Consider the following 19,739-nt stretch of genomic DNA (forward strand, 5'->3'; position numbering starts at 1 on the left):
TTTTCTTCCTTTTTTTTTAAAAAAAATTAAAGTTTATTGGGGTGACAGTGGTTAGTAAAGTTACATAGGTTTCAAGTGTACAATTCTGTAATACATCATCTGTATATCACATTGTGTGTGCACCACCCAGAGTCAGTTCTCCTTCCATCACCATATACTTGACCCCATTTACCCTCATCTACCACCCCCTTCCCCCTTTATTCTCTGGTATCCACTGAACTATTGCCTGTGTCTATGAGTTTTGTTTCTTTATTTGTTTGTCTTGTTCCTTTGTTGCTTTCAGTTTTATGTTCCACATTATCAGTGAAATCATATGGTTCTCGACTTTTTCTGTCTGATTTATTTCGCTTAGCATAATAATCTCAAGATCCATCCATGTTGTCGCAAATGGCACTATTTCAACTTTTCTTATGGCAGAGTAGCATTCCATTGTGTATATATACCACATCGTCTTCAATCATCTATCGAAGGACACTTTGGTTTCCATGTCTTGCCCACTATAAATAAAGCTGCCATGAACATTGGAGCACATGTATCTTTACGGATAAATGTTTTCAGATTTTTTTGGGTCACTTTAGTGCTTAAGGACACAAGGAATAAACAGTGTATTTTAAAGTCTTTAAGATTGGCTTTAAAATGCTCTTCCGGAAAATGAATTCAAAGCAAGGCAAAATTGTGATCGTGTGACCTTTTTATGCCATGCAAGAGTTTTTAATGAGTCCTCTTGCCGACCTCTCAGAAAATAATGATTATTTGATGTACCACACACAATTATTTAATCCCAGACATTTTACAACTTTGTAAATTTAGAGGTTAGTGCATAAAAAACTAGTAAAATGAAACGATTTTTTTTTTGGAGGTGGTGGAATTGGTGGCAGAAAATAAAGTTCCTGTAGAGAAGTCATGTGTTTATTGCTCTGTATAACAACCACCATTCCTTTTCTGTTAGTCTCTTCTTATTGAACTGTCACTCTGCTGGTTCCCTTATTAATGAGTTAAAATTTTGATGCATGTTTACTATTTGTATAAGAATTTATGTTTTTAACAATTTGAGAGTTATGCTGATAGTACCATAAAGCTTTACTGTAAGTAGTCTCAAAATAAAATAAGCAGTCCTTTGGCCAGTTACTTTACTCCCAACTGCCAATTTCCCATCTTAGAATGGGGGGAGTCGTGTTATTCTCCATGCCATGGTGATTATATTTGTGGCCTCATAGTTTCTCTGAAGGTTAGTTGTTTGTACTTTCTCTGTGTTACCAGCTTCTTTATTTTTCAGGTAATGAATAATTGCAAATAACAGTGACATGCTTAAAACACAACAGGTGGTTATTTATTGACAGGCTATATCTAGGTCCTATCATTTACCTTAAACATCCTGTTGAGCAAAATATAAATATAAGTATATATATATATATGCTAACCTATGACTAAACACAGTAGTGTTCTGGAAGGTTTTTGCTTTCCTCCATTCTTAAAATGGGAATTAAAAATGTACAGTTATCCCGTTTTTCATATACTTTTGAGTATATGATATATTGAACATATTTGAAGTCTCATTCATTCATGGATAACAAGATGGTGAGTGGTGAGGAGTCATACCGGGACCCGATGTGACAGGAAGGTCTGTGGATTCAGAATACAGGAGTCCGATGACATCACTTCTGCATGAAGTAGTTGGCTGTAACTTTGGGTTGTCTCCTAATGGGGGAGAGTTAAATGCACTTTTTTTCTTTCATGTGTTCATTCTTTTATTTAACAAACATTTATTGAATGCTTTCTATGTGCTAGGCACTATTCCAGTTGCTGGGGCTATAACATTGGATGAGACTTGTATGTTATATAACTTTGGGCCTAACTGTGTTTGAAATTACATGTCAGTTAAGAAGGTGTACGAGGTCTGACAATTAAGTTCACGAACTTGCCATGGTGTGCTTACATTGGCAGCACTGTACAAACAGCTCAGTAAGGTTTCATAACCTTGGTATATCAGTGTCTCACAGCTCTGTTCGTGTTGATGTGTGGCGGTGTCTTGCTGAGTGTGTTCATTATTGTATGTTTTTGTGTGATGTCACAAGAATGTCTGAGTCTGAGCTTGAATTAGAGCAACAAACAAACATTCAGTATCTTGTTAAACTTGGCAAGAGTGGAAGTGAAATGAGGGACATGTTAGTCCAAGATTGTGGGGATAATGCCATAAAGAAAATGGCAGTGTACAAATGGATTAAATGTTTTTCGGAGGGGAGAGAACGCGTCACTGATGAAGAGAGATCAGGACAGCCAGTAATGAGCAGAACTGACGAAAACATTGCAAAAATTCATCGAATTGTGCGTCAAAATCGTTAGCTGACTGAGAAGCATAGCAGACCAAGTAAACATTGATAGAGAAACAGTTAGGAAAATCTTAACTGAAAATCTTGGCATGAGAAATGTGTGTGCAGAAATCGTCGCGAAGGAGGTCACCAATGAACAAAAGTAAAGGAGAGTAAAAGTTTGCCAAGACCTTTTGGAAAGGCAAGATGATGTTTTAGGTTGTGTTATCACAGGTGATGAAACGTGGGCGTACCAATACAACCTTGAAACAAAGTGTCAAAGTGCACAGTGGAAGTCGGCCAGTTCTCCACAACCAAAAAAGTTCCGTCAGTCCAAATCAAGAGTCAAAATGATGTTGTTAACTTTTTTTGATAACAGAGGGATTATTCATTATGAATTTGTACCAACTGGACAAACAATTAACCAAGTTTTGGAAGTGCTGAGAAGGCTGCGTGAAAAAGTTAGACGAAAATGACCTGAACTTTTTGCCAAAAATTCATGGCTCTTGCATCACGACAATGCACCAGCTCACACAGCACTGTCTGTGAGGGAGTTTTTAGCCAGTAAACAACTAACGGTATGGAACACCCTCCCTACTCACCTGATTTGGCCCCCAATGACTTTTTTCTTTACCCAAAGAGAAAGGAAATATTGAAAGGAAGACATTTTGATGACATTCAGGACATCAAGGGTAATACGACAGCTTTGATGGCCATTCCAGAGAGAGTTCAAAAATTGCTTTGAAGGGTGGACTAGGCACTGGCATCAGTGCATAGCTTCCTGAGAGTAGTACTTCAAAGGTGACCATAGTGATATTCAGCAATGAGGTATGTAGCACTTTTTCTAGGATGAGTTCGCGAACTTACTTGTCAGACCTCGTATATTGACAGTAGAAGAGGTAGCATGCCATAGAGACACCAGTACTTTCTGCTACCTCCCCATATTCCCTTCTTAAAGAATCTGTGTATAGTCCAAGGAGGGTGTTCCCCTCTTTCCATACATATCAGTCAATTAAATCAGAGGTGGCTACCCTGACCTAGGGCCATTGGCTTACCTGAACAATGAGATCCCCTATCCCAGGAATTTAGAATTGGGCATAGGACAAGTGGATTAGACAGTATTGTGGCTCTCTTGCTCACAGGAATGTTTTGCCCATGTAGAAGTAAAGCATAGGGAATTGTCTTTACAGAGAGTTGGAAGTTGAAAAGTCTTAATGGCAAAAGGAAGGTCTCTGAACTCTTATTCTTTAGATCCCTACATTCTCTGATCCAATTACTTGAATTTCCTTGTATTATGTGAGATACTCTTCTAAACTTCCAGTTAAATATTTTTTTCTCCATGCCCCTTTTTGGTTTCTGTTATATATAACCAGATGATTTCTGATGAACTTTCCAACATTATTATTTCAGAGCTTATAGTACAAGTTTCTGCCTCAGCTGGGCCTCCTGCTCTCAATACTTTCCTTCCAGTTATATGTGACTATTTCTGGTTCCCCTCAAAATGTTATGTTCTTTGTGCCTTAGCTATGTTGTTTCTTTTGTCTGAAACATCTATTTGTCCTATCTTCTTGGAGAAGTCTTTCTCTCCATTACTGTTCTTAATCTCTGAGATGATCTCCCTAAATCCTTTCTTTCCTTCTGCTCCCAGTTTGAGGCAGAATGAAATATATCTTTGTTTCTCATAGCATTTTGTATATTATAGCATGTGTAAACTACATTTTAATTGTTTTACTAAGTATGTCTCCTTTAATTTAAGCCCCTCATGAACCTGAATTTTTTCATTCATCTTAGTCTTTTGTATTTTAGCACAGGGCCTACCACACAGTAGGTATTAAGTAAATCTTTGAGTGATCATTTCTTTAATCATTGAATCTATTAGAAATTGCTTTATAATTAAATTGAAATCAATGAATATTGGAGCTGAGTTTAAGATGTATCAAAAATTAAAATAACATTTAAAAAATAAAAATTTGCAATATTTTGCCAAACCCTACTAATGTTATATGGAGATTTTTTAAAATACCATTTTAATTTTGGCAAATCTTACCCACTGTAAGTTTATTTTTGAATTTTCATATTGAAGGGAATGCCAAAACTCAAATTATAGCCTTATTTGCTTGGTTTTGTAATATTTCAGATACAAACTCACCAACTCCCACAAAGTGTCACATGGTTTCTATCTTAAGGCATGTTTTGGCTGAAGTTTATTCAAAACAGACTTGGGTTTAAATTAAACCTAGAAAATTTGTGTTACAAAGCTTTATTTAGCATAGCTCTAGAAAAACTATATATGAAGATAATCTTATTGTATGTACTCAAGGTGACAGCCTTTTATTCTTTTAAAAATTGTGTAGACCTGTAGAAGCTACCATATGAAAGAATTCAGAAAAAAAATTGCTTATATAACTCACGTGGTTTGTTAAAAGTATTAAGGTTAATTTTTTTGAATATTCTATATTCTCTCTTTTTTTTTTTTTTTTTGCCTCAGCCCATTTTATTTTAATGTTATACTCTTTTAGGCTTTCACTAAAACAGTAATTCAAAAGAATGAGACCTAAGACAAAGAGATTTGTTGTTATGTCTTTCTGGCTGGTAGAAGGATCACACATTGAACTTCAAGTGGGTCTTGCCCTAATTTGTAATTTGCAGCACAGAGGATATAGAATATGCACATCTCTACTTTTTTCACTGTAAACCAGTCCTGGACTTGACACAGCAATGTAGAAGAACACTAATGGAACAGCCACTGACTACACTGAACATTTATCGATTTATTAAGTCAATGGAAGCACCACTGCTGGTATGTGTCTTATTTTAATATATTAGATAACTCATACATTAAATTTATTAAGTTTTGATTCATAGATATGCATTTTACTTAGATGAGCTATATCTTTTCCCCTTTCCTTGGACATATGTCTTTAATTTAGGGAGGTTCAGAAGTTGTTCTTTATTAAAGGTAGAATAGAAGATCGACTATTCATAAAGTGATATTTTAATGCCTTAAAGTATTGTTATATTGAAACCCAAATAAAGCCTTGTCTAGTGGAAATATTCTGTGGTAGTTATAATGAACTGTGACCACTCTAAAATCACCAAGACCACATCATGGTCAAGAAAAGACCCCTTTTACAAATATTTTCATCACTATTTTAAAAGGTAGTAAATATTGGAACTACTATAATATTTCTGGTGCTCCACTTTCCTTATAAGCCTAGAAGAGTTTTACAGAGACTCAGTAAGTGATGGTGATCAGCAGAATTTTTTCTCTGAAAGTTTGAAGCGTTGTCCTGAACATGTGCAAGATCTTCAGTAGGCCTTTTCACTTAGTACATTCTTCTTAAATAAAAATGGTGCATGTGTATTATATAAATAATCCAAACAGTGCAGCAAAATATAAGGAAAATAATTTTTTAAAGCCACCTAAAATTTTTTAAAGCCACTCAGAAATGAACTATTAGATGACATCACATCAATCATCTGTACCATAAAGATACAAATTAGAGGGATGAATGGATTAATGGACATATATTGCATTTGCTACTGTATAGTAAGAAGTATTGTATTTAATCTTACTTGAACTTAATAGAAGAAAAAGAAACTGATGTCAAACTAGAGGGATTATGGAACTTTTGATAAATCATTTCTTCAGTGTTACAAGGCTCTTAGGGAAATATTGTCTTAAGTGTTGAAAATGATTATGAAAAACATTAAGAAATTAAAATCATTGTTTTTTTAAAAACTGCATGTTTCCATTTTAGATAGTATTGATTTAAACCTTGATGTCAGCCTAGAAAGGCTTGGCAGACCAAGAAGCAGAGAATAGTAGACTCAGTGTTCCTCAGGGTTACTTAAGATCCCCAGAAAGAATCTTCCGGTCTTCTGCTGGAGGACAGAAGTCTGGCTGTTAGTTAGCATTCTGGACACGCAGCTGTTCCTGAAGTCTCCCCAGATTTCTCCTGGTATGAGGGAGGGACAGTTTGCTGCTCTCATGGAGTTGGGAATCTAGGGATCTTACTGCTTCTGCAAAGCTTTTATGTATTCCTTCTTTTTTTAGAGCCTTTCTGCGATTCCCCCATCCCACCTTACCCCGTAATCATTTCTCTCCCAGTTCCAGAGATACCAGGCACTGATAGTTCCTGAGCAATTTTAGGATCTGCAGTTATAGTTAAATTGTTTTTTAACTTTCCCTCTCATGGCTTAGAGTTTTGCTTTGCAGAGGCAGTTATTACTCTGTTCTCCACCTTCCAAAGTGTAATGGCCTTTTCTCTTTTCATTTCTTCACATATGTATGTTTATCTCTTTAAAAAAAATCATACTGCTATAGTTTTCCTGGGATTTCTGGAGGGAGTGAAATTAAATGTGTATATTCAAGCTGCTGTCTTCACTCAGATGTTCCTTATTGTTCTATAATTCTTATGTGAAAGAATGTATTCCTTAGTTATCTGTTCTATTTCATTTCAAATATCTATTTCTATATTTATCAGTACTACACTGTTTTATTTGTTGTTTTCTTCTTTATAATATGCTTATTCCTTATGGTTGTAATTTTATGTTTAACTCCTTATAAAATTTGCTGGTTTTGTAATGCTTAAGCTATACAGGTACATTGGGAGCATTAAACTTAGAAAATTATGAGACCCATTTCTGTTAATGTTGGATTTATTTCACAGACTTATTTTTCACTAATAGAATTAGCAGGGTTTAAATCCAAATGTTGGAACATTATTATCACAAGGTAAAGACATTTTGTTCTTTTTTTTAAATGAAGACTGAAGTTGCTGAAGATCCTCAGCAAGTTTCAACTGTTCATCTCCAACTAGGATTGCCACTGGTTTTTATTGTTAGTCAACAAGCTACATATGAAGCTGATAGAAGAACTGCAGAATGGATTGGTTGGCGTCTTCTGGGAAAAGCAGGAGTTCTACTCTTGTTAAGGTATTATCAACATGAAATATTCACTAGCAAAACACTAACATTTTTCTCAGTTTTAAATGTGGTAATCTATTGACTTGTACATAAACTCCAGTCTCTAATAGATTTTAATATTGTTGAAACCAGTTCCTGAGCTGAAGTCTATACATTAATTAGTAGTGTGATTAAAATTTAAACCTTTAAATTTTGCTAAATGAAAATGTAAGTTAATAAGGTAGAGACAGGAAGATTATTTGAGATCTCGTTCCCTGGCACATGTTGTCAGTCAGTTTGGCTCAAATAAACTCTTACAAAAATTGAAGAAAAAAAAAAAGAGAGACTGGATAATCTGGTCTGTATTTATGTGTAAAATTTCTGTCTCACTAAATTGTAATTTTTTTTTAAATAAACCTTTTTTAGTATAAGAACTTACAGTTCTATTTTACATTGACATCCTGGATGACTATTATTCTTCAGATTAGCAATATAAAACATTTATTTCCATTTTGAAAAAGGGACTCTTTGGAAGTGGACATTCCTCAGCAAGCCAACGTGGTCTTCAAAAGAGAAGAGGTTAGTCATTTTGTGTATTGGTCTACAATGTGTGCTTAAAGAAAGTTAATACATGTGATCCTAAAGTAATATATGCTTATTATAGAAAAATTCTGTAAATTGCCACTATTCAAAGATAATTGCTGTTAATGTTTTGGTGTGTTTTTTCATTTGTTAGTCTGTTTTTTCCCCCATATTCATGTAGATATGTAGATTTATATATCTAGATATATCTATATATCTGCATATGTATATATACATACACATATCTATAATGAAAATTGGGATTGTACTACACTATACATCCTACTTTTCACCTAAAATTATATTTTATTACTTATTGTACTATGATACCTGCCTTTGTATACTGTTTTGAACATCACGTTCTTTTGATTAAATTTTTGGAAGTGAAATTTGTCAAAGGAAATGGGAATTTTTAAGGCTTCTAAAATACATTGTCAAATTGCCCTTCAGAAAGGTTGTACTTTTACTGGAAAGGTTTGGAATTTCTTGTTTCTCATACATCTTTGCCAATATGTAGCATTAATCTTTGAAAAAAACCCTTTTCTATAGACAAAAAAGTTCTTGTTTTTAATTTGCATGCCTTTGCTTACTAGTGAGGTTGAACTTTTGAAGGTTTATTGGCCATTTATATTTCCTTAGTAAATTTTTGTTAATGTCGCTTATTTTCCTTAAGTCTTCAATTTTTAAAAAAATTATTAAGAACACTTTAATTCTCAACATCTAAATATTACAAGCATATGCTAAAAAATTGATTGACATGTTTACAAACTGTCACACAGTTTAAATTTAAATTCTCTTGCCCAAGTCTATGGCAGGAATACTGGGTTCAGCATCAGAAGATTTGAATTATGTTTCTTCTAGTTCTGGGACCAGATAAATGAGTCAACTTCTTCAAGCTCAGTTTTCTCATTTGTGGAACAGTCATAACACCTCCCCTTTAACTTACAAGAAATTTTATAAGACCAAATAGAAAAATACTTTAAAAACTGTAGTATTTTCAAATACGTATAGTATGTATAGTGTGGGGCTAGTATGCTTTGTTTTTTGGCCAGGTAATTGAAAGAATACTTTCTGAAGCCATTTTTTTTGCTAGTAGATAAAGTTCTTTAAATGTGAAGTTATAATCTTTCTAAGTTAATGCTGCTTTCCCAGTTTTGGTGTCTTAAATTATTAAAATATAACTAATTTTGTATAGTGTAAGGTAAGATAGGTTATATGTTAGATAGTTGTCTGCAAAGATGTTTACTGTTAAGGATATAATTGGCTTTTTTATGAGTCTTTTTATTGGATTCAATGCAAATCTTTACTTTTTTTTTTTTTTACTCATCAGAACGATAATGTTGATTCTGGATTGTATAATCATCATTTGCCTCTTTTCCTGTACCCCTGAAGGCAGAGGGTTTAAGGGTCCCTTAAAATACTAGTAATGGTTGCACAGATAGTATTGTATACTCATTTTACCACATCATAAAGCCTTATAATGTACGAGGTGTGATCAAATAATACAGTGAATGTTTAAATAAAAAAATTTTACTACAATAAAAGACACATTGCCATTAATCCCCCTCAAAATACTCCCTCTCGCTTCAAACACATTTATTCTATCGTTCTTTCCACTTTCTGAAGCAGTCCTGGTAGTCCTCTTTCGTGAGTGTCTTTAGTTGTATTGTCATGGCTGCCTCAATGTCCTGAATCATTTTGACTTTGGGGAAGAGCCAGAAGTCCCGTGGTGCCAGATGTGGTGAATAAGGTGGATGAGGACACACTGTAATGTTTTTATCCGACAAATTGCTGTATACTAGAAGCGATGTGTAACACGGAACATTGTCATGATAGAGGATGATTTACGGCACACTTTAAAACACACCTTCTCTGAGCTGTAGCTCACACCTGACTGTACCACACAAGTGGAAACTTGTCACACACACTGTTACTAAAGTTTGACGTGCCACTTCCCATATTGAAGATGCCTGCCTTTCCACTGGATGGAACTCAGCAGTAACATTCACCATAATTTGTGATCACTACAGAAAGGCTCCATGTCACACATGGCTTCTGGTACGGCAATTTCTGTCAAATAAAAACATTATGGTGTGTCTTCATCCACCTCATTCATGGGATCTGGCATCGTGCAACTTCTGGCTCTTCCTCAAAGTCAAAATGACCATGAAAAGTAAACATTTTGAATCAATTCAGGACATCGAGGCAGCCATGACAGTGCAACTAAAGACACAAAAGAGGTTCCAGAACTGCTTCAGAAAGTGGCCAGAACTATGGGATAAGTGTGTTCAAAACGAGGGGGAGTATTTTTAGGAGTATTAATGGCAGTGTGTCTTTTACTGTAATAATTTTTTTTCATTTAAATATTCACCATATTTTTTGATCACACTGTATAGTAAGAGTTTTAAAACATTTCTGTTAGTATTGTGTTAGTTTCTCAGATTTTTCTAGGGCAGTGATTAGCAATATAGTGTTCAGAGTTTATGCTATAGAATTATACTTCCTAGTTCAAATTCTACTTCTTAACTCTGAGCAAATTACTTGACTTACATATGTCTCCATTTTTTTTCTATTGTAAAGTGGGGATAATAATATTTACTTTAAAGCGTTGATCAGTATATTAAAAGAAATAATGTAAAAACTGCTTACATTGCCCAGGGTCCACCACACTATAAGTGCTCCATAAATATTAACTAATATTCATTTATTCATTCATTAAGTATTTATTATGTACCTGCTTTGTTCCAGGCATGGTCTTAGGCTCTGAGGATATAGCAGTGAACAAAACCAAGTTTTTGCCATTATGGAGCTAATATACTAGTTGCAGGAAACAGATACAAAACAAGTATAATAATGTCAGATGGTGTTAAGGACAATGGCAGAAAACAAATTAAGGTTAGAGAGTGACAGAAGACCTCACTGATAAGTGACAATAAAGGAAAGGAATGAGCATGTGGCCATGTGGGGAAGAGTGTTCTAGGCAGAGAACCCAAGTGCAGAGGCCCTAGGCAGAGCTTTTGTATATTAGGATAGTATCATGAGGAATAGTGTTAATATCTAGGATCTTTCTTCATATCTAGGTTTTTAAAAGCCCTTTTTATTCCTTTCCTAAATGTTTTATTATAAAAAAAAATGTACTGAGAAGTAGAAAGAAAAATAAACAGCCATATACCTACTACCTAGATTCAACAATTAACGTTTTGTCATATTTGCTTCACTTACCATTTTTTTCTGAAATATTTCAAAGAATGTTACAGATACAGCATTTTACCTATAAATATTTAGCATGAATCTCTAAAAATGACTGTAATTTTCCCATATATAATCACAATCTCATTATCACATTTAATGAAATCAATAATTTCTTAATATCATAGCCTAACCTCATAGCCAATCCATATTCAAATTTTCTCATCCTAAAATTATTATCTATAGATGGTTTTTGGAAACCAAAATCCTATCAAGGATTCTGAATTGCATTTGGTATGTTTCTTACATTTCTTAACATTTCAGCTCTTCCTTTCCCTTTTCCCTCAATGACAATGACTTTGGATAAATGAGGCCAAGTTTTTCCACATTCTGGATTTGTCTGTTTCTTTTTGCTGTTGTCTGCCTTGTTCCTCCATTCTCTTATATTTTCTAAAAACTGGAAGTGAGATTTAATATCACTTAGCTCCATCAAACATTTTGGATAAGAATAATTCATAGTGCTGGCTTCTCTAACCCTAACGTGCATGTCTGTTTCTCTCACATTTGATCACTGAGTTAAGGTGGAAACAGCTCTATCATAAGATGCATTTCCCTCTTTCCAATTAGCAAATAAACTGGAGGTAAAAATGCAGTTAAAATCACAAGAGATACCAATACTCACCCACCAGAATGGCTGAAATTTTAAAAACTAACAGTACTAAGTGTTAACAAGGATTTGGAGTTACAAGAACGTTCATATATTGCTAGTAAGAGCGGAAATGGGTACAATGAAAACTAGAAAAGTATTTGGCAGTGTTTACTAAAGCTGAAGCTATATATATCATATAAGCCAGCAATTCCTTTCCTGGGCATTGCCCAACAGAAATGCGTATACATGTGCTCCAGAAGACAGCTACAATAATATTCATAGCAGTATTATTTATAATAGTCCCAAGCTGAAAATAACATATGTCCGTGAGCAATAGAATGGATAAATAAATACTAATATATTCATATAATAAATACAGCGTTGAAAAAGACTGAACTGCTTTTATACATAAAAAATCTAAATCTAAAAATCAGGTCAATCTAAAAAGTAATGTTGAGCAAAAGAAGCAGTCACAAAAAAGAGTACAAACTGTGTAGTTCTGTTATATAAATTCAAAACCTGGCAAAATTTATGTGTGCTGATGAAAGTCAGAATAGTGATTACCTTTGGCGGGGAGGGTAATGACAGGCAAGAAGATAGCCTCTGGGTGTGCTGGTAATGTTCTGTCTCTTAATCTGTGTGCTGGTTATGTAAGTGTATTCACTTTATGTTCTTTTCTGTGTGAATGTTACACTTTAATAACAAAGTTTACCACAACAGTTTCTATGTATATTTGAAATAAATTCAGTTTGATTTTGATTCCTCTTCCTTTTAGCTCTGTTATGTTTCTGCAGGAGTAAAAAATTGCTTGCTTTGAATATAATATTAAAAAGATGAATGTATATGATATCAAAGAATAAACACTTACAGCTCTTTTATAGCTTTATTCTAATGTATAATTGCAGTCAGGGATAATTTACCAAAGTAATCTAGTGGTTTAAAATTTCATGTTTTTTAAAAATGTGTTAGTTGGGCATTAGTGAAAGAAATTTTAATGGAATAATCTCAAGTGGAATAGAATTTGGTGTTCTTAAGATACTTGGGGGGCAGATAGTATTTTTTTGTTTATAGCTAAATGGGCAATTGAACTTTTGAGTGGGATTATTTTAAATGAAGTATTATTTTGAATATTTCTGTGGAATATTCAAAATAATTTTGATTGGCTCTCTTGCAATAAAATTGCATATATTTCCATTTAATATAGAGGTAGGACTTACTGTTATATATGAAATGTTTCAGACTTCAGTATAATAATGTAATTGTGACAAGAAGCAAGCGAGACTTTCAGTTCCTCCTCTTTTGCCATCTTTTTCAGTTTTGTACACTCTCTTTATATAAAGTATGCTTTGGATACTTTTCATAGTGACCATGGAGTTAATTTCCTTTTTTTGTTTGTTTAATTTGAAAATTGAAGTTCAAAGTATTAGTTTCATTTTCATCTCAAACAAGTAAAACACTTTTATATAAAAATGCTTTGTTATATTTTTTTAAATTAATGTTTTTCTAGGGAATGCCAGTGGAATATTTGGTGTTACATGATATTGACTTAGTAATATCCCATGTGGAAAATAATATGTACACTGAGGAAGTACGAGAAGATGAAGACGATGACATAGAAGGGCCAGATATGGGTAATGTGTTTTGTGATGCTCTCCCCCCATTCCTGCCCAGCATCCATAAGGTCAGGGAAGTTTCAACAAATGTATTCACATTCAAGATTATGAAGAAGTGTGAACAAATTTATTTTAAATCACATTTTATCAAGTTGATTAGGTGAAAAGATGTAAGAATGCTGTATTTTGTTTTGTATAACACCTTTCATAGTTACACGTCAGCCTTCTAGCTTTCCACATCTGTGCTTTTATCTTCCAAATCAGTTTTCTCAATTCTACTGGCCTCTCCATGTTTAAAAATGACCCAGGAGCCATAACATTTTATTCTTACTATTCCTATTAGGAAGTGAAATTCTAACAAATACTGTTGTATTTGTAGTTGTAAATAAACCTGATTGTTAACAATTATAGAGTAAATTTCAATAACATTTTTATACTTATTTTTAACATGTTCTTTTTCTTTTTATTGCTCTTACTGCTTACATTTTTGAAGCATTCTATAGTTTTCAAGGCTATTCCCCCACACATTATTTATTTTGTTACCCTCTGAGTTAGCCGATGTCACCTTCATTTTGTAGATAAAGATTCTTTGTTTTAGCAGAGTTAAATGATCTGCCAAAAGTCACACAAGTGGCATGTGGTGGATCCTGGATTAGAAATTAAGCATTCTGACTTGAAACCTTATTTGCAATCATTATCATTCCTGATACTTCTTTCGTAACATCAGACCTAGTCTGTAATTGCTCATTTACTTTTCTCTCTTCTTCACTAACCTATCTAATATCTCTGAGGGATTATGTCTTGTTCATTCTTATATCACATTTAGTAACTACTTGAATGTTTTATGTAGTGCTACTCGTATTAACCCCAAGAAGGAAGTAATTTGCATATTTTTATGAGGTCCATCATTATGATCAAAATCTATATTATACATTTAATAAGGGCTCTGAGCTTTATAACTGTTACCAGTAATCAGTTTCATAGTTTGAGGTAAGTTCTAGTTCTTTTCTGATATGCAGAATTAGAGTTGCTTGTTGTTTAAGCGAGAGTTCTTCTGCATAGCATAATTACCTAAATAGGTCGATGTTCTGGTCTCTTGCTCCCTGCTTTATTCCTATCATGGCTCTTATATTCCAACCTTCCAAGTCAGGGGAACCGCCCAGTGGCAGTTTAATAAGATTTCTGTCCTCAGGGGGAGTTGCTTGTTTCAAGATTTTCTTGTTTTCACGTCCCCAGTTGCTTCCTGACTCTCTGCCCTTAGTTTGCACTACGGTGCTGTCTTCTCTTTCTTCTGACTATCTGCCTTCTTTCCCCAGCCTGGTTCTAGCTTTTGTTTTATAACTCTGCCTTTTGTTTTTTGTTTTGTTTTGTCATTTGTTTTTGTTTTGGTCTTAACTTCCTGTCTGTAATGAACACATTGTGTGATGTCATGCCCATAAACATATACATAATATGAGAAAATAATTAAACCTGTATGGCTTAAAAGAGAGTGTGTATATACTGATGGATAGGTCAAAGGTATACCCGAGGAGTGAGTATATTTACAAGTGAGGGTACCTTATTAAGAAAGAGAATAGAAAAGGGGGAAAGGCAGTGTTGAAACAAGATAAGAAAAGAAAGGATGGATTGGGAAATAAGAAAGAACTAGCAGGAAAATGGAAAAAATACAGTAAATAAGATAATAGGCCGTTATTAATTTGGATATTGAGGGCATAACGTTTTAGTGTTGTAGTGCAACATAAAAAGTTGCACCTTAAGTACCTTCAAGTTAACATAGTGCAACTTTTTTGTTTCACAGATTTGAATACTGAGAGCAAAAGAGTTATGTGATTGACTAGCATCACACAGGTGAAAATTGCTGAGATGTACTGAAATTCATATCTAGTATTTTATTTTATAGTATTAGAAATCAAAAGGAAAACAACACTTTAGTTCTCCGAATGTATTGTCTTCTTTCTTTCCTCTCTTCCTTTCTTTTTACTATATTATTACAGAGAATTGTGAACTTACCAGAGATACAAGGATTCTCCTTTTAAAATTAACATAGTTATTGCCATTATTACATCTAAAAAAATTAATTGTAATCTCTAATACCATCACCTATCCAGTAAGTATTTGCATTTGCAATTGTCATGCCCTTTCATGCCACTGTGCCTTTGCACATTCTGTTCCCTTTGTTCTCGTTGTCTCCACTGCCTTCCTTCACTTCCTACCTAAATTTTATTTTCTTTTAATACTCAGCTAGTGTCAACTCTTCTAGGAAGCTTTGGCTCTCGTCAAGTTAGATGCCCTTTTATTGTTACCATACAATCTGTACAAACTTCCAACAAAATATTTATGAATTCAAATGTGTTTTTTACCACACGCATGGATGGATGGATGAATGGATAGATCAGTTAGTTGGTCAGTCTATCTCTCTAAATTAACAATAGGTTTTTACATATTCAGAATCCACCATAACTTGATGCACTTAGAATAAAACCCAAAATTCTTGGCTCATATGGTCTCTTATGATTCAGCCACTGCTACCCTAGAGTTTTCTCATGCCATTTATTCCTTCAACCCATCTTATTTTAGTCAAATTTGCCTTCCTTCTCTACCGAGTGTATGGTAAGCTCTTTTATGTCTCAGAGTCTTTGCATATGTTACTCTTTTTGCCTAGGACATACTTTCCTTGATTCCCTCCCTGGAAGACTTTGGATCACCCAATCTAACTCACCCTGTTATAATCTCTCTCTGTATCCTTTTTCTTTCTTAAATGGATCACAATTTATAATTATATATTTATTCAGTGATCAGGTTATTGTCTGACCTTTCTGTAGGTGGGAGCTCAATGTGTCAGGGATGATGTCTATCTTGTTTACTACTGTCCTTAGTGTCTGTCACAGTGCTTGTCACATAGTGCAGTTAAATAAACACTGTCAAATATGCACGGTAGAACCTTTTTGGATTATAAATTAACATTTTATTAGAAACAAAATAGAAATATTCATATTATTTCTAGATGTTTAAATGCTCCTGGACTTGACTAAAACTTCATAGTTTCTGAATCAGGAAGCATGTCAGAGTCATTTAGGATAGGAAGCCAGGCAACTAGAAAGTTGTCTAAATACCGTGTATTTTAACTAATAAAGTAGTGTGAATTCAAAAGTTTTTATAAAATACCGAATTTTCATATGCTCACCTGGAAAGAGAACTTAAATATTTTTAATTATACATTTATATAGACATTGATTTCTTTTCAGACACTTTAGGAATTCAAGATGATGAAGTGGCAGAAACTGTTTACAGAGATAGGAAGAGACAGTTACCGTTGGAACTCACAGTGGAACTAACAGAAGAGACATTTAATGCGACAGTAATGGCTTCTGACAGCATAGTGCTTTTCTATGCTGGTTGTGAGTATGAGCCTTTAGAAGAGACTATATTACATATTGGGACTTTTAAAGTAGGCAAATTTTATTTTTGCATTCTATATATTGTATATTGTATGTTGTAGAGTGACACAGCTTTCATATGTCCCAGGTAGATTGCACATAATGAAACATTTACTTCTAGCTAATTTCTGGGGTTGTAAAACTGATAATATATATCTGACTTACAAATTGAAGGTTAATGATTAAACTAGATGTTCAACTTATTAGTTTAGAAAACTTGTGATTCAAACTAATGATTTCAATATATTAGTAGTTCTTACCATTTTTTAGGAAGTATATTGCTTTTATTTACAAATAATAGCCCTTCAGCTATATTCCTTGCAATATGAATGCAGAAAATTAGTTGCCTTTGGAACCCTCTTAAATATTTGGATCAATATTAAGTACTGTACACTACACTACTTATTAAGAAATAACAATTTGGGGAAACTCCATAATCTATAAGTTTGTTATGTATAAATATGGATGCTTTGGAGATATGCATGTTGTAATATCTGTTGAATTTTTTATTTTAATGTAGGGCAAGCAGTATCCATGGCATTTCTGCAATCCTATATCGATTTGGCAATTAAATTGAAAGGTATTGTACTGTGGTGTACATGCTTATTTTCCTGATTCTGAGCTGTAGCTGTTTGTAAAACTGGGTCATGTTAAAGATGAAGAAAACCGCATAAAATTTCAGGTTATTATGTTTTTGTCTCCAAGGATAAGTTAATGAACCGTGAGTTTCAAAAATGCTCAGAAGCGTTCATTTTGATTGTCTTCATGGAACTGTCTTTAATAGAATGTAGAGAGCCCATGTATTGAGTACTTGTGGCTACACAGTTAATCCATAACCTGTTTTGGCTAAATTCATTCATTCAGCAAATGTTTGAGTACCTACTCTTTGCTAGTTACTATTAAATATTAGGAAATAAATACTAAATACTAATAAATAAACATGTTACAGACAAGACCCAGTCTTACAGTCTAATCACGCAGCCAGGATCTGTGATCTTGAAAGCTATATGGTTAGCTCCACATGGACTAGGATATTTCTTTTTTTTTTTTCTTTTTTTTTTTTTAGGATATTTCTTAATAGCTAAGATCTTTTTATTTTAACTATTCTATGAAATGTGATCCAGTGATAGGCAAGTAAGAATCCAAGGAATGGATTTGAACTCAAAATGTCTGTGCCATCATCCCGGCAAAGACATGGGGAGAAGTAGAGAGGCCTGTTAGTAAGAGAGAGATGATGGACTAGGATAATGTTTTGTAATAATTTGAATAAGACAGAATGTATAATGCTTCTTATCTGTAGTATGATTTTCTCCTGTTTTTCATGTAAATAGAAGCTATTATAATTAAATAGGCTTAGTCTTGGCTACTCTAGAAATGTACCCACCATTTAATTTTGGGGGGCACTAGTTTACAGGCTCTTTTATTATTTAGTAAGTTCTTTATGGGCAGGTTGTGTGCCTTATAACTAGCTCACTGGACTTGGTGTATTGCCATACAATGCAGAATTTCTGGATTTTAATAATTGTTGAATAAATGAATAACCTAATATAGGAGAATTTCATAAATTTTGTTTTATTTAGTGGAAAATGTATACTGGTGTACAACTTATTTATATACTGGGGACTTTTGTGAACTCCAGAAATTGATTCCTGAAAATCAACCCGAAATATGAGTATAACATGCTCTATAGTAATGAAAACATCAGAGGTTTTAAAAAGCATTTTGAACTATTTCTCTAACATTCATTTCCCAACCACATTTGATTCAATTTTTGGTTATTTCATTACCCAAGTGAAGAGGTAATAAAATCTTTAGGTACTGGGATTATTAATCTTTTTTTAAAATCAAATCCTGTTCTCTTTCAGGTTATCCTTTGCAATTTACAGACAGATTTAAGTTTCTTCTTTTAGGGTCTCCAGCCTTATTGGAAAATTATTAGAAGAAAGGAAAAGGAGGGGGGTAAAATATAAACCATAATGAAATAGTAATTGGATAATGTCCCTGAATAATAGAATTATCCCTTCAGCCCATTTGGTTAGTTACCAAATGAAAATGGAAAAAGATTCCTTTATTTTCTTATCTATTAATGACCAAATAGAGACTACTTGACCTCTCAGTGCAAGGACTCTGAGTTTTATGTGTTTGTAGAATAAAACAGCAGATTACCAACGTAGGACTTGATTTCCTTTTTCATGTAATACATTCTTTATGAGTAACAATTCTTTTAGTAATTCGATGTCAGATAAATGGACTTTTGGAGGTTCATGGGCCTTAATGTAGAAGTTCTAGTATAGGTAACTGTAACATTTCATGTCTGTGTTGAAGCCCAAACTATAAATTTGTAAATTAGGAAAATATTGTAATACTTTGTTCATTTAGTCCTCTAACATTTTACATTGACATCTCTTAGTCCAAAACTATGAAGAATATTTTATATTCAGTCACAAGGGGGCAGCAAATGTCAAGTTTTTAAACTTAGGTACTATCTGTAGTTATGAGAATCTGGTTTTGTTTTGTTTTTCCTTGAATTAGGAACCCCATTTGAAATTACTGCGTTGATAAAGTATATGGAATATATACTACAGGCATCTTAGAATATTAGACTATTCCAGTTGAAAACATGCTTAAATATTGAAACCATTTTATAGGAAATAAAATCAAAATGTTAAATTGGTAACTTTAATATAGGTGGCCTTACAATGTTTAATGACATGTATCAATATACTTTTTTCAGTTATAAAGATAACATCTGAGTTTTCAACTTGGAATTCTGGGACAAAGAAATAATACTTTTAGCAGAGGATGCTTATTGAAGGGAAAGAACTACATTTGTAATAGTACACTATTCCATACTTGGGTGGCAGTATATAATATGATACTCTGAACTATGTGATAGTTCATAGTATCTAGTGATACTAGATACTAGATACTAGATGAACAAGTATCGCTAGATATTTATTGACTAAATAAAATAAAAGATTAAGAGAACTTTGTAGAGAAGTCACATAGCAGATCTAATTTTAGAAGGAATAAGGATTTATCGTTTATATGC

The 19,739-nt window shown here is 33.5% G+C and overlaps 1 protein-coding gene across 3 annotated transcripts in view; it reads left to right on the top strand.

The window, feature by feature from the left end:
- Window positions 1–19,739, top strand: part of TXNDC16 (thioredoxin domain containing 16) — an 86,208-nt gene that overhangs the window by 41,899 nt on the left and 24,570 nt on the right. For all 3 annotated transcript variants that reach the window (XM_033109125.1, XM_033109123.1, XM_033109124.1), the window contains 6 exons: window positions 4,959–5,109; window positions 7,081–7,247; window positions 7,739–7,796; window positions 13,145–13,268; window positions 16,496–16,648; window positions 17,208–17,267. In XM_033109125.1, the coding sequence (XP_032965016.1) occupies window positions 4,959–5,109; window positions 7,081–7,247; window positions 7,739–7,796; window positions 13,145–13,268; window positions 16,496–16,648; window positions 17,208–17,267 (713 nt within the window). The remainder of the gene's footprint in view (window positions 1–4,958; window positions 5,110–7,080; window positions 7,248–7,738; window positions 7,797–13,144; window positions 13,269–16,495; window positions 16,649–17,207; window positions 17,268–19,739) is intronic.

This window comes from Rhinolophus ferrumequinum, chromosome 6, assembly GCF_004115265.2.
Source record: "Rhinolophus ferrumequinum isolate MPI-CBG mRhiFer1 chromosome 6, mRhiFer1_v1.p, whole genome shotgun sequence".
Lineage (NCBI taxonomy): Eukaryota > Metazoa > Chordata > Mammalia > Chiroptera > Rhinolophidae > Rhinolophus > Rhinolophus ferrumequinum.